Source organism: Anticarsia gemmatalis, chromosome 7 (assembly GCF_050436995.1).
Source record: "Anticarsia gemmatalis isolate Benzon Research Colony breed Stoneville strain chromosome 7, ilAntGemm2 primary, whole genome shotgun sequence".
Taxonomy (NCBI): domain Eukaryota; kingdom Metazoa; phylum Arthropoda; class Insecta; order Lepidoptera; family Erebidae; genus Anticarsia; species Anticarsia gemmatalis.
The window spans coordinates 1,646,779-1,659,049 of NC_134751.1; the positions used below are offsets into that span (position 1 = coordinate 1,646,779).

The 12,271-nt window shown below is 34.3% G+C and overlaps 3 protein-coding genes across 3 annotated transcripts; 2 read left to right on the forward strand and 1 right to left on the reverse strand.

Moving 5' to 3' along the window:
* Positions 1-756: 756 nt before the first annotated feature.
* LOC142974250 (polyprenal reductase-like) lies at positions 757-4,320 on the forward strand. Its single transcript, XM_076116444.1, has 4 exons — positions 757-1,469; positions 3,494-3,682; positions 3,786-4,093; positions 4,175-4,320. The coding sequence occupies exons 1-4, from the start codon at positions 1,142-1,144 to the stop codon at positions 4,265-4,267; spliced, it is 918 nt and encodes a 305-aa protein (XP_075972559.1). The 5' UTR covers positions 757-1,141; the 3' UTR covers positions 4,268-4,320.
* Positions 4,321-4,727: 407 nt separating this feature from the next.
* On the forward strand, positions 4,728-8,895 carry LOC142974251 (polyprenal reductase). Its single transcript, XM_076116445.1, has 4 exons — positions 4,728-5,220; positions 6,975-7,163; positions 7,567-7,874; positions 8,646-8,895. The coding sequence occupies exons 1-4, from the start codon at positions 4,881-4,883 to the stop codon at positions 8,736-8,738; spliced, it is 930 nt and encodes a 309-aa protein (XP_075972560.1). The 5' UTR covers positions 4,728-4,880; the 3' UTR covers positions 8,739-8,895.
* Positions 8,896-9,159: 264 nt separating this feature from the next.
* Ostgamma (oligosaccharide transferase gamma subunit) lies at positions 9,160-12,231 on the reverse strand. The gene is made up of 6 exons (XM_076116448.1): positions 12,060-12,231; positions 11,254-11,535; positions 10,852-10,992; positions 10,208-10,496; positions 9,652-9,841; positions 9,160-9,293 (listed from the first exon to the last, which is right to left on the reverse strand). Exons 1-6 carry the CDS (start codon positions 12,135-12,137, stop codon positions 9,278-9,280), a joined length of 996 nt encoding a protein of 331 aa, XP_075972563.1. The 5' UTR covers positions 12,138-12,231; the 3' UTR covers positions 9,160-9,277.
* Between the last annotated feature and the right edge of the window lie 40 nt (positions 12,232-12,271).

Sequence of the window (12,271 nt, forward strand, 5' to 3'; positions counted from 1 at the left end):
GAAAAAAACCAAGCACCCGTATAATAATAGGGCACCCTTGTCACAACAGACAAGTAAAGATTACATCAGAACTACCTGTCTCGTCATACAAGATGGTTTTGACAGCATTTTATTGGTACCCTGATTTCCTATTCAATAAGTTTTCGGGTTTACGTTACGTGTACTGGACCGTGAAATGTTTTGGCTTCGTATAATGGCTTATGTGGGCATGTGACTGGTCCTGTTATCGTGATGGACGGCTTATTACAACTTTTGTACATTTGATTTTATAATTTGATTTGAGATGGAGTAATATACAGTTGTAATTGGGTTTCGGAGTAGAAGTCAAAACGCAATCATTTCTGTAGACTGTTTATTTTCAAAGGTTATTAAAGGTCTTGAAAGATGGTGAGAGCCAGAGACGGCGGATATGATATGGTATTTTAATATATTCTGAAAGTATTGTGTGACAAGTCCTTTAATTTCGTGGGTTTGATTGCCGTACGGGACAATCTGGTTGTACTTTGTGAGCAATTCTTAGTGCGGGAATTGTCTTTAATAAAAAACAGAAAAAAACAAACAGAATTTGAAGTAGATAGTACGAAACAGTACATACCGTCTACGATGTTCGCTTTGCAGTCGACTGCGAAATTATATTTTTATACAAAGTAGGTTAAGTTTGTCTTTGATACACGTTGTTCTTGATACCAACCTATGTCAGACTTCCATAAACAATAACACCTCAGAAAAAAAAAATAGAAAATTTGACCACTCGACGCACTTTCTCAATCACAAAAAGCATTTCAAAATGGTGACACGCCACCACTCCATCCCATTCCTCATACAATAAAATATACCAATAATAAATTCAAAATATGTAGTAATACCGGTTAACAATTCTTTTATACTCACCCACCTAGCATAATAAATACATCAATCCATGGATTTACCAAAAAACTCACAGTAAAGGTCCTTCAAAGTGACAAGCAAACAAAACAGAAATCTGCAAAAATGTCGGTGTGACGCCCGTTTAATGATGATAAAATGAAGTATTACTCCTGCAAACCATTAAATATGCACTCGTGAAGAAACGTGAATAAAAACTCCACACAAAAAGCCCTTTATATAAAGTGAATAGAATTTCGGAACTCAAGTTTTCAACATGTGTCTGCACGCATTTGATGTTACTCTGATATTTTTCACTGTTTTCATTACATTTATCGGTTGCTGGTTAAATTATTACGAGAAGCATGTCCCGGCTGTGGTCCACAAAGCTGCATTTTATGGACAGATTGGCTACAAAGGAGATGATGCTAACTGCCTCAATTTTATCGAGATACCAAAGTCGTCTTTCAGACAAATGTACATGTACGCGTGTGCTTTATGTTGGACTTGTTTAGGTTATATGGTAATGGTGCATTTCTTTGACAATAATGTGCATTGGCTTGTGAGGGAAATTGTGGATTGGGTTATGGAGAACCAACAACCAGGTGAGTCTAATCTATATTTTTTTGTATAGACAAGAAAATATGTGTAAAGTAAAGTGTATTTTTTTAAAACAATCTGTTGCTCAAAGCCCAAAGCTATTGCGCTCTGTCGATTAGCCACCTTGACAAACATCGCCGTCATCGGCTAAGGTCTACCTACACTTGCGCCAAGTGGGTATTAAATAAGAATGACGAAGATAAAGAAGGCCCTAAAACTGACCCGCTCATGATGAATTCATGTCATTAATGACATTACCATTCCTCAATTCGTTAGATAATAATATGCTATATTGACGTAAAATACAGTAGCTCTACCATGAGTTGGCGTAGTTAAATCATCTTACTTAACTAGAGTAGTTAACGTGAGAACGCAACTACAACAGTGGGCTTAAATGTTCGTACCATGAGTTGTTTTGACGTTAACTACTCTCGTTATAGTTAAAACTATATCATTCGTAGTAAGATTTTTAATCTGTGGTTTTGCGACATAATGTCAACATTCAATCTGTAACTTGACTAAGCTTGAGTGTTGTAGTTCTATCTCCTTCTATTCACATAAGACAGACAGAGAGAAAATACGACACACGTTTCAAATTGATATGGTAGTATTAACCAACAAAAATAAGAAGTCGTCGCTTACATTATAATTTGGGACGTTTTCGTGTATTTTTGATTTTGTGTTATTGCTTTTTGTTTATTGTCAGCCGGGGACAAAAGAAAACACCTCAGTATCGTTTTAGTGCTAGTGCAAGGATTCTAATTAACAACTAATTTTATTTTCATCTTTGTTTAAATAATCCTCTTTCCAGCCGCGTCCTAGGAAACTTTATGAACATGTTTGCAAAAACTGCATGGTTTAAAGCTGAAGTAACTTTTACAATGATCACCCTTGTGGCCTCTGGGGGAAAAATGGTTCGCCTCCCCAACAATACACTGATACAAATACATACATACAAATCAAAGGTAAGCTTAACAGGCTTACCTTTGATGCTAATGAAACTCTTTGAGATGATTTTAAACCCGTGTGTTGACATAATAAATCACAAAATTCTATAAACACTTCTTTGTTAGTCGATATAGTTTTTAAACTTTGTTTTACAATTATTGAGAGATTGACGGGATTTACACTTAATTCCCGCATACCACTTTGAAATGTCTTTGTTCACGTCGTTCATCTTTGAATGCAGCACTTTCAAACATATCACAACCAATATTTGTTCTATCGAACATTTTTTAATGGAAAATAACTTCAATAATTTGTAAAACAATACGCTCTCACGAAGCTAAAAGTCGGTGAGTGCCGTAACTACTATAGTAATAGTTCGTTACTACAGCATCTGTCAAATTCGTAACTCATGGTACCATTATCGTACGGAAAGAATGAACGACAAAGCCAATCTACATTTACTGTTGTTTAATTTAACTACACGTTACTAACTATGGCAACTCATGGTAGCAATGTTGGTACCTTAACTATCCGCTAGAGGCGCTGTTCGAGTTTTCATACATTTTTTTAACTACAGTGTCTGCGGGAGACTATAGTTGCCAACTCATGGTAGAGCTACTGTACAAAAAAATATGACGTAAAAATAGAATTCTGTTTTGTTTGGAGACTTCAATTTCAATTTGCACGCATTTTACTTGTGCTTAAGTGTTAAAATGCATGTAATGGATTGGCCTACTGGATAATTAATTGTTTTTTATGTTACAAGCCGCGTTGCAAAGGACAGTGGCGAGTGCGCTATTTATATTTATTTTTCTCTTTCGATTTATTATGAATACAATGCTGATTTACGCAGTATTGTTAATTATTTCTATTAGTATGTAACTGATTATTAGATTTTAATCTTATAATATGTATTTAAATCAATAGGAAATTAAACAGTGTTATTATTATTCAAAACGTGATTAAGTAAACCGCCATCTAGCACAGTATCTTGGTACTACGAAGGAATAAACTATCGTGAACTTCCAAATGGAAATGGAATGGAAAGAGAGAAAATAAAAAAGCGGTTATTTTTTTTCAGTAAGCGTAATGGCGTCTTTATTAGCAATGATAATGTTAACCATACAATGTACAAGACGTCTCCATGAGACATTGTTTCTGCAAGTATTCTCTGAAGGCAGCGTCATGAATGTCATACATTTCGCCATGGGGATCGTACATTACACAATTTCTGTTTTTTCTATCATTGGATCCAGCCCGTTGTTTTGTGGTAAGAAAAATACAAAATTATTATTCATCTGTAGATAATTATTAACAACAAAATCCAGAAGACTTAGAAACCCGTTTTTACCATTTTTTTATTCTATTTCTAGGAAGCCTATCAAGGAAGGATATAATATGGACCGACAAACAAACATTTGTAGTCCTTGTACCCAGCATCTGTCTGTTCCTCTGGGCGTCATATGAACAACATAAGTCAAACGTAATATTAGCCAATCTTCGGAAGAGCAAAGAAGTAGAGAACGTTGTAACAGATGAATATAAAGTGCCGTACGGAAGACTGTTCAACTTTATCTCTAGTCCCCATAGACTGACCGAAATAGCCGTCTACCTAAGTCTAGCACTTGTAATGCAAACAAAGACGTATTTTTTCCTATTCGTGTGGGTTTTCAGCAATCAGGTATAATTTTAAACCTCATATTCCTAAATAATATGTACTGTTTAACTTTCCCATTTTTACTTAACATTTATATTTTTACAGCTGCAAGGTGCAATCGGAACTCACACTTGGTACTTGAAGACTTTCTCATCATACCCGACACGAAGATTTGCCCTGATACCGGGTTTCGTATAGCTCCGTCATAAACATGTTGCCGCTTAAGATTAAACATAAATAAATTAATGTCACCAACGATGTCTTTTGGCTTCACAGAATACCGAAAAAACGCTTAAATAATAGTGTTCAAATCATAATTGAAATCTTTTTCGCAAAATTTAAGTCTCAAAAGACGTTGTCTCAATTACAAAACTACGTGTGACAACTGTCATGACGACGTTTATTAAAACAGTGTTGCCAACAACAACATTTGGGGCAATACTCCAAAGTGTGGACTTTTTATATCATATGAATATTAATCAAAACATCTTATTAGCTAATCATTGGAAACCAAAGCTCGAATCGTGGATATTTATTTAATTTAAAAGTTATTACAGATACAGTCAATTATGGTTTGACGGACTTATGTATTAATCAAACCGTAATGTCTTAATTAATGGATAATACAACCACAAAGTGGTATCCCTCACCTGTCATTAACCAAGAAAATTGTCAGAATATCTTAAAAGTGGACTTGTAGAACGAAACCGAAAGTAAAATGATTCAAAGTCCCGTTGGATTGTGTATTCGTTTCTTAGAAGTGTTTAGGTACACAACTAGTTCCGTTAACTCTATACTTTAAGTTACTAAAATGGACGACTTGGATATTAACGTGATAGACTTTATCTTCTTAAATTTAGCATTCGCGGCTACATTTACCGGTGTTATTATAAATAATTGGGAGAATTATGTGCCAGCGTTTATTATTAAGGGGTACAGGTATGGGAGCTTCGCATACCAAGGGTCTGAGGCCAACTATCTTCAAGTTATCGAGATACCAAAGGCTTATTACAGACATTTTTACTTATTCTCGTCTTTGCTTAGTCTTGCGACATTGTCGTATATGTGCTTAGTATATTACTTAGGTGTTACTGTGAGCTACCCGGTGCATATCGTGTTGAAGGTGCTGCTACAGGAAAATGAACCTTCAGGTGAGTGAATAATGTTTATAATTCGGTAGCTAGTGTAGCTAATTATTTATTATTAGATCTAGGTCTTACAGTAATTATAAAAGTCTGTGTAGATAGACTAGACTTAGTCCTTTCACTTTAACATTTATGTCAAGAACATAACAAACTAAAAGGACTGATCTGCAGGTATCCTGTATATTAGAAGTGATTTATCAATGCCTTTAGTTTATTAAATAATATTTTTCACATTATTTACTTTCCATTGCTGAGTTTTTTATTAATATCTAGTAGCATTCCAATAAGGAAATTTGTTTAAAACTTTAGTACCAGTCAATGTTTCATTGAAATAACGCATTACATGTTGGTATATGAATAAATTATAATAGGTAATTATTGAGGAAAGGTGACTCAAAAAACCCTGCATACATTTTTTTTCATTCAATAGATTTTTGATTTCTTTTTTATAGATATGCATTGCTTGGGTATAATCTACCTAGTTCAATATATGTCTTTTTATTTTTAAAAAACCATCCAATCCATTTTATCCTGAAAAAGACCTGATGATGAGTTTCAAAGACATACTATTATTACCTATAGGTCGCCCAATAATCATTCTGTTAAGTTAAAACAAGCTGTTTTAACAAAGAACAAATATACATTTAAATATTATACAAGCATTAGTATTCAATCCACATATAATCTATTCTGCAAGAGGCCCTCTTAAGTGAGTCAACTGCAAAACATTTTGTTTTGTTACATGTGTACAAATACTTATAATATTATTAAAAGAAACAACACTGTCTGACTGTTACACTAGAAAGTCATACTCAAAGAGTCATCATAATCATTGGCCTGAATACATCTATTGCAGATGATTAAGGTGGCGTCAGGTAGAATTCATGCACTTTCCTTCGTGGCTGAAAAGGCCTATGCGAGATACTCAAAGAGTATCCATATACAAATAATCATGTTTCATAGTTTGTATTAGGTTTGTTTTGAATTCTAAAATAGTTTTTAACATTATCATTTTTGAATGCAGTTAAATTTGTTTTAGTAAGTTTCCTTTCAGTGAATTAAGGTATCTTCAATATTTAAAGTAGTTTTTCCCTCACTTGCCCATTTATTTTCCACCCTGTTTAAAGGATCTTGCCAAAATTAAAGAGAGACTTACTTTTGATAGAAATTTAACACTAATCCTTATTTCAATATTATTGATTTAATTTATTTTGAACTAAAAATGCACCTGCATAGTGCACTTTAATGCAAGGTTAAATTAATAATTTAGATAGTGCATCTATTTTAAATTAGGTATCATAATATTAAATGTTATGCAATAAAACTCCTTGGCATTTTTCATTAATTACGTTTGCATTGAACCCTTCTTTTAAATGTTATTTATTAGCTGTCTTATTAGTTAACGCTTTGTAACCCCTGATTAAAAAACCCCTGTATAGATAGGTACAATGACTTTTTAAAAACTTGATTTAAAATGGCAGAATATTTTTACGTGTTCTTAAGTAAACTACTACTACCTATTATAAATAGGGTAGGTGAAAACCAAAGAACAAAACTTTTCCCAATTCCTATGAATTCCTTATACTTTATTCACATTAATAAATTGTGTCATGTAACAGGCTTTTACAGTAAATAAAGCTAAGTAAACCAGTTTATTTGAGCTCTTTGAATTGCAGGAAATGTGCAATTTGGCAGATACTCAGTACCTACCTATTCCCAATCAAAGAGTCTTTAGTTAATCTTTTCTTTTCTTCTTCCAGTGTCAGTAACAGCGGCAGTTCTGGCAATGTCTCTCCTCACAATACAATGTATAAGGAGGTTCTACGAGACATACTACTTGCAAGTGTTTGCTAAGTCCAGCAAGATGAACCTAAGTCATTATTTGGCGGGAATTGTACATTACTTTGGATGTATCGTCACTGTTGTGGGACAAGCACCCTTGTTCTGTGGTAGGTAGAGTTAAAACTCTATTGTATGTATAGAAAAGAGTAAAAACTGCAGCAATTATTGCAATTGAAACTGTCAATAAATGAGTATCTAGGTAGTTGTTGACTTAATTTGCGGCGCTAGCTGGCGTTACTTGCTGGTTATACTGAAGTAACTGTAGTTATATTGTAAAGGAACTGGTTCTTTACTGGGATCTTATAAGACCCACTCTGCTCTACATTCTTCAATCCTGTTCTGCTAAAGACAAAATTAATTTCAGTAAATAAAGTAGAAATAAATCGCCCATAATCAACTTAATAATCTTCAAAAAGCAAAGCTATTTCGAAGTATATGACTTTAATTTAAAGGAAATACCCAACAAATCATTTATCCTAAAGTTAAAACACACTTATTTACACATTTCAGGTCACCAAACCCTTCAACAAATATCTTGGAACGACACATACACTACAGTCCTAGCTGTTCCATGTACCGTAGTATTCCTTCGCGCATGGTACGAGCAATACCAAACTAATATCATATTCGCGAACCTCCGCAAAGACAAGAAGTCAGGGGCTGTGGTGACGGAGGACCATGGCACTCCTCATGGGAGAATGTTCAACCATGTCTCGAGCCCTCATAGAATGTGTGAGATTATAATGTACACTTTACTCCTGATGCTGGTCCCGACTAGGACGTTTTTGTGTATTTATTTGTGGGTGCTTGGGAATCAGGTATGTAGTTGATGTTTTATTTTTTTTTATGTTTGAATCTGTGGCGCGGTCGGTAGTGTATCCGTCTGTTGATCTTCAGTCTCGTGTTCGATTCCCGTGCTGTTCGTCTTTTCTAACTTTAAAAGAATATTTCTCGATTATAACCCGCAGTTTGGTGACATGCTGGCCGGCAAATATGGCAATAGGCTCGACCCCTAGTACATATACACATGATTTTAGGTCAATCGTCAGTTATTACGCTTTTACCAATTTCCATTTTACTCTTTGAAAATTAACAATGTTTCTTTTTACAGTCTTGGTCTATCATTACAGGATTAAGCAAGCGTCGGTCATCGTTAATCAAATTATACAAATCGTGGCCGTTTACAAAGATTGATTGTAGATTGTTGTGAAGTTTATAGCCTAGCTACCGGTTTCTGCAATTGATGTTTCGTAATTATGTGTTTTGTAAGAAGCAAATATGGGTGTCTATCAATTACAACAATACAAGCACCATATTTGGGTATTAGTGATGATAAATTTTGCATTAACAAAAGAATACGGAACATAAGACTGAGTACCGCGGTTATTAATGATGGCCGAAATTACTTTTTTACTAGAAACGCTTATAAAGATCGTTATTGTCAGGCCATTATAAACGTGCGAACTACGCCATGTCATTTAACGAAATCTTTCCCTCGCAATTACGCAATGTGGCAATGTAATTTGACAAAAAAACCGATATATTGTAAAGTACCTACAGTAAATAATATATTTTGTTTCCTTTTTCAGATTCAAACGTCAATTCAAGCTCACGAATGGTACAAGAAAACTTTCGACAACTACCCTACAAACCGATTCGCAGTGTTCCCGCGTTTGTTATGAATACCCACATTTTACAAGACTGAGCATTTATTTATTTTATGGAAATTAATATTTAATTACAACCAAGTGCGGCCTTCGGTATAATTAATGAAGAAATATACTCATAGCATTTATTGTATGTGTTGATAAATTAAAGTTTATTTTTTTATATTAATGATATGTTTTGTTTTTTCGTGTGTAGTTAATTACGTTACCTTTTTTGGCCTCCACAAAGCAGTTACCCAACCGAAAAACAATAAAATATGAGACAACTAGCTTATGCTTACGGCTCCGCGGTAATATTTTTTTATGTGAGAATATTAGCTCCGGAAATCTATTACTGTGACCAATTGTATTCAAATCAGTTAAGCTGTAAAAAATGACAAACGGACGACAAAAACAAGTTAGACTGTTTAACGTTTTTTAAATAAACAAGTTGTAATAAATAGAAACAATTTATTGACCAATGAGCAACGAATACACCAACACAAAACAATTGCACACACACATTTATGTTCTAGTCTCACTCTTCGGCCATTACTGCTATTCGATTACACTCCTTACTTGAATAGGAAGCTGTAAAAAGAAAGAAGCAACAATTACATTAGTTACGGTTAAGTAAATATAGTCTACTCTGCGCTGTTCCTATATTAATTGCAAAGTAGCCCAGAGTTTGATAACGTGATTGGTAAATGGTAACAAGGTCGCCTCTTAATACACGGGACTGATTGTAGCGAAAAGTGAAAAGCACTTTCGGGTACACTAAATGATTGCGATCGGCTTTACGAGTTATTTTCTACACAATATCACAGGCAGTCCAAGTTAATCTGGACTTTAAATCATTTAAATCATAAAGAGATTCAAAGTAATGAAACCTAACCCTTCATCTACCTTCAATATCTTTATTAGAAAAATGTAATACTTAAATACATACCTATAAGGATACCCCTGCGTCTTAGCCCTGAAAACGGACAGAAGCAGAGAGAAGAATACACAAACTAGCACCAATCCTACTACAGACTGGAACCGTCTCCGCTTGCCTTCAGACTGCACGCGCGCCACATCGCTCTTGATACCACCTGCCGCTTCAATCATGAGGATCATACCTACTACTACCGCTCCATCTGAAGAAAGGAGTTAAGGAAACTAGAGAAAAAAGAACGCGTGTGTTGGTCCTAGAATAGTGCCTTGGGGAACACCAGTTGTACAGAATAGTTTAAGTTTAGTATGTATATTATTTTTTTGATTGTATGAGTATTCTTGAAAGGTATTTAGTAGTTAACACCTTTCTCAAATCTTTTACCTTTCTACCTAGATATCTTTGGTGTAAACTAAAAAAATTTAGGTCTAATTGCAAGGCTTTTGCTGTAAAACATTGGTAAATATCGTAAACGATTGCTTGAATAGCAAATCGTATTAAGTATTACCATTAAATACTTACTTTACCGAGTATTTAGTAATTAATTTGGTATTTATTTTAAAAAGGATACTCAAAATAGCTACAATATAGCTCTCCAACACAAACTGTCCATGAGAACCGCCATTGATATAGACTGGTCCATTCTTAGTCCTATGGAAGAAAGGCGGGCCTCTGATCTGGTTCCACATCTGCCCAGACACCATGGCAAAGCAGAAGAATACTGCAGCAACAGCCCACATTTGCTTGTTGTAAAGGAACTCCAGGTTATTTCTACGAAGGTAGAGGAATCCAGCGACTAAGATGAATAGCATAGAGAACGCTACTGCGCCAGAATAGTTTGGTGGACGGAATATTCTGATCTGGAATGAACACATAACAAAATTTATTATAAACTATATTTGAGAGGGACATTCATTAAATTGTTATTTAGGTAGTAATAATATTGGCAATTATTAGGAATGTTATGAAGTCTACACAGCTTAGTTGACGGCACAACATCTGTGATCTTCTGTTTACAGAGTTGCCGAAATCATCCTTTTGAAATAGAGTTCCCAAATGCCGACATCAAGTTATATCAGTGGATCAGCGCATATAATGTGTAGGCTATAATTATTTTAACCACAAACAGAGCTTTAAAAAGCATCAAAATAATTGATGACTGGTTACAAGTAAAGAATGCAGCAAAACTTTTTATGAATCTCATTAAATTATTACCTGGGCGTCTGTCCTATCTTGGATCCACTTGGCAATAGCCTCAGCATGGATGCCAGTTCTGTCAAAGTCCATAGAGTCAGCAGGTTTAGGCTTGCCTTTAGCTGGGAAGTGCATTATCACAGGGGCTGTGTTCAGCCTCAACTAAAAATTATAAAAAACTTTAGTAATTACCATTATTTTTATGAGGAGATTATCTTGTCATTTATTTTTATTATGAAGCTATTACAAAACTATGACACTTAGAAGAGTGTCTTCATAACTTATGACTGTATGGAGAATTGGTACAAAAAGTAAAAATAACCTACTAAATGTGCCTAGTTTTCAAAATTTCAAGAACCCAAAAAAGAATTTCTTTAAATGTAATAATGCAAGGAATTTATATATAAATTATTAGAAACTTACCACTTGGAAGATATCAGAAGCCTCATCAAAATCAACCATACCAAAGAACAACTTATTATTATAAGCTGGAGAGAACCTGAATGAGTTAGCTACGATCAAGAACTCATCGTACACATGCTGGCAGATCGCACAGCGCCTCGACGGAGCCATGGCAGTGAACATAACGATGAATGAGTAGTCTCGTGGAGGGGATTTTACATATTCCTTGAATTTGTTTAGGTTTAATGATACAATTGACTTTTTGGTGGTTAGGTCTGTCAGTTGTTGGACTTTTTCTTCAAGCTGCAATGTAATAAAAGAAAATGTTAGTTTAACTTGATTGTGAAATGGAAATGAAGTAATGAGACAGGTAAATGCTGAAGCAACTGCAGCTAATGTAGTAAAGTATAATAGTAAATACAATACCATACTAAACTTTTGATAAGAAGTAGGAATCAAGTAGGTAGAAAAATGACAGAAATATATATATATATAGTAATAAGACTACTTATCTATTACTTTTTATTTCTATGATACACTACAGATCATAAGAATATTTCAGCGGTGTAAATCATTCATAAACAACCAAATGATTAAAAAGTTATTCATGTCATATTGTGTTTATAATAAACACAATCAGCTAAATAAACATATAACGTGGTACTAGCTTAAAACTGATATTAAATGCTTATCTCATAGCAGGTGACTAGATAGAGCTCCTATATCACATAACACGCTACATTTATGTCCCTGATTCAAAGAATTAGCACAATAATGTAAGTGCACAATGCCGGTGTCTGAATACATGAAATTCTATAAATACTTGCCCCTTTTGCACGAGTTTGAGCCTCCCCCTGATAATAAGTTAATATTACAGTAAATATCAATAAAAGTTTCAGCTTCATTTTGTATTTTTTTGGTAAAATTCACCGTAAAATCTAAATTGAACTATTCGAGTTTGACGTTTGCTCTGCCACCTCAAAACAAATGTCAAAATCTATATGAATGACGTGTACTTTAAAAGCTTTTACGAAAGTGG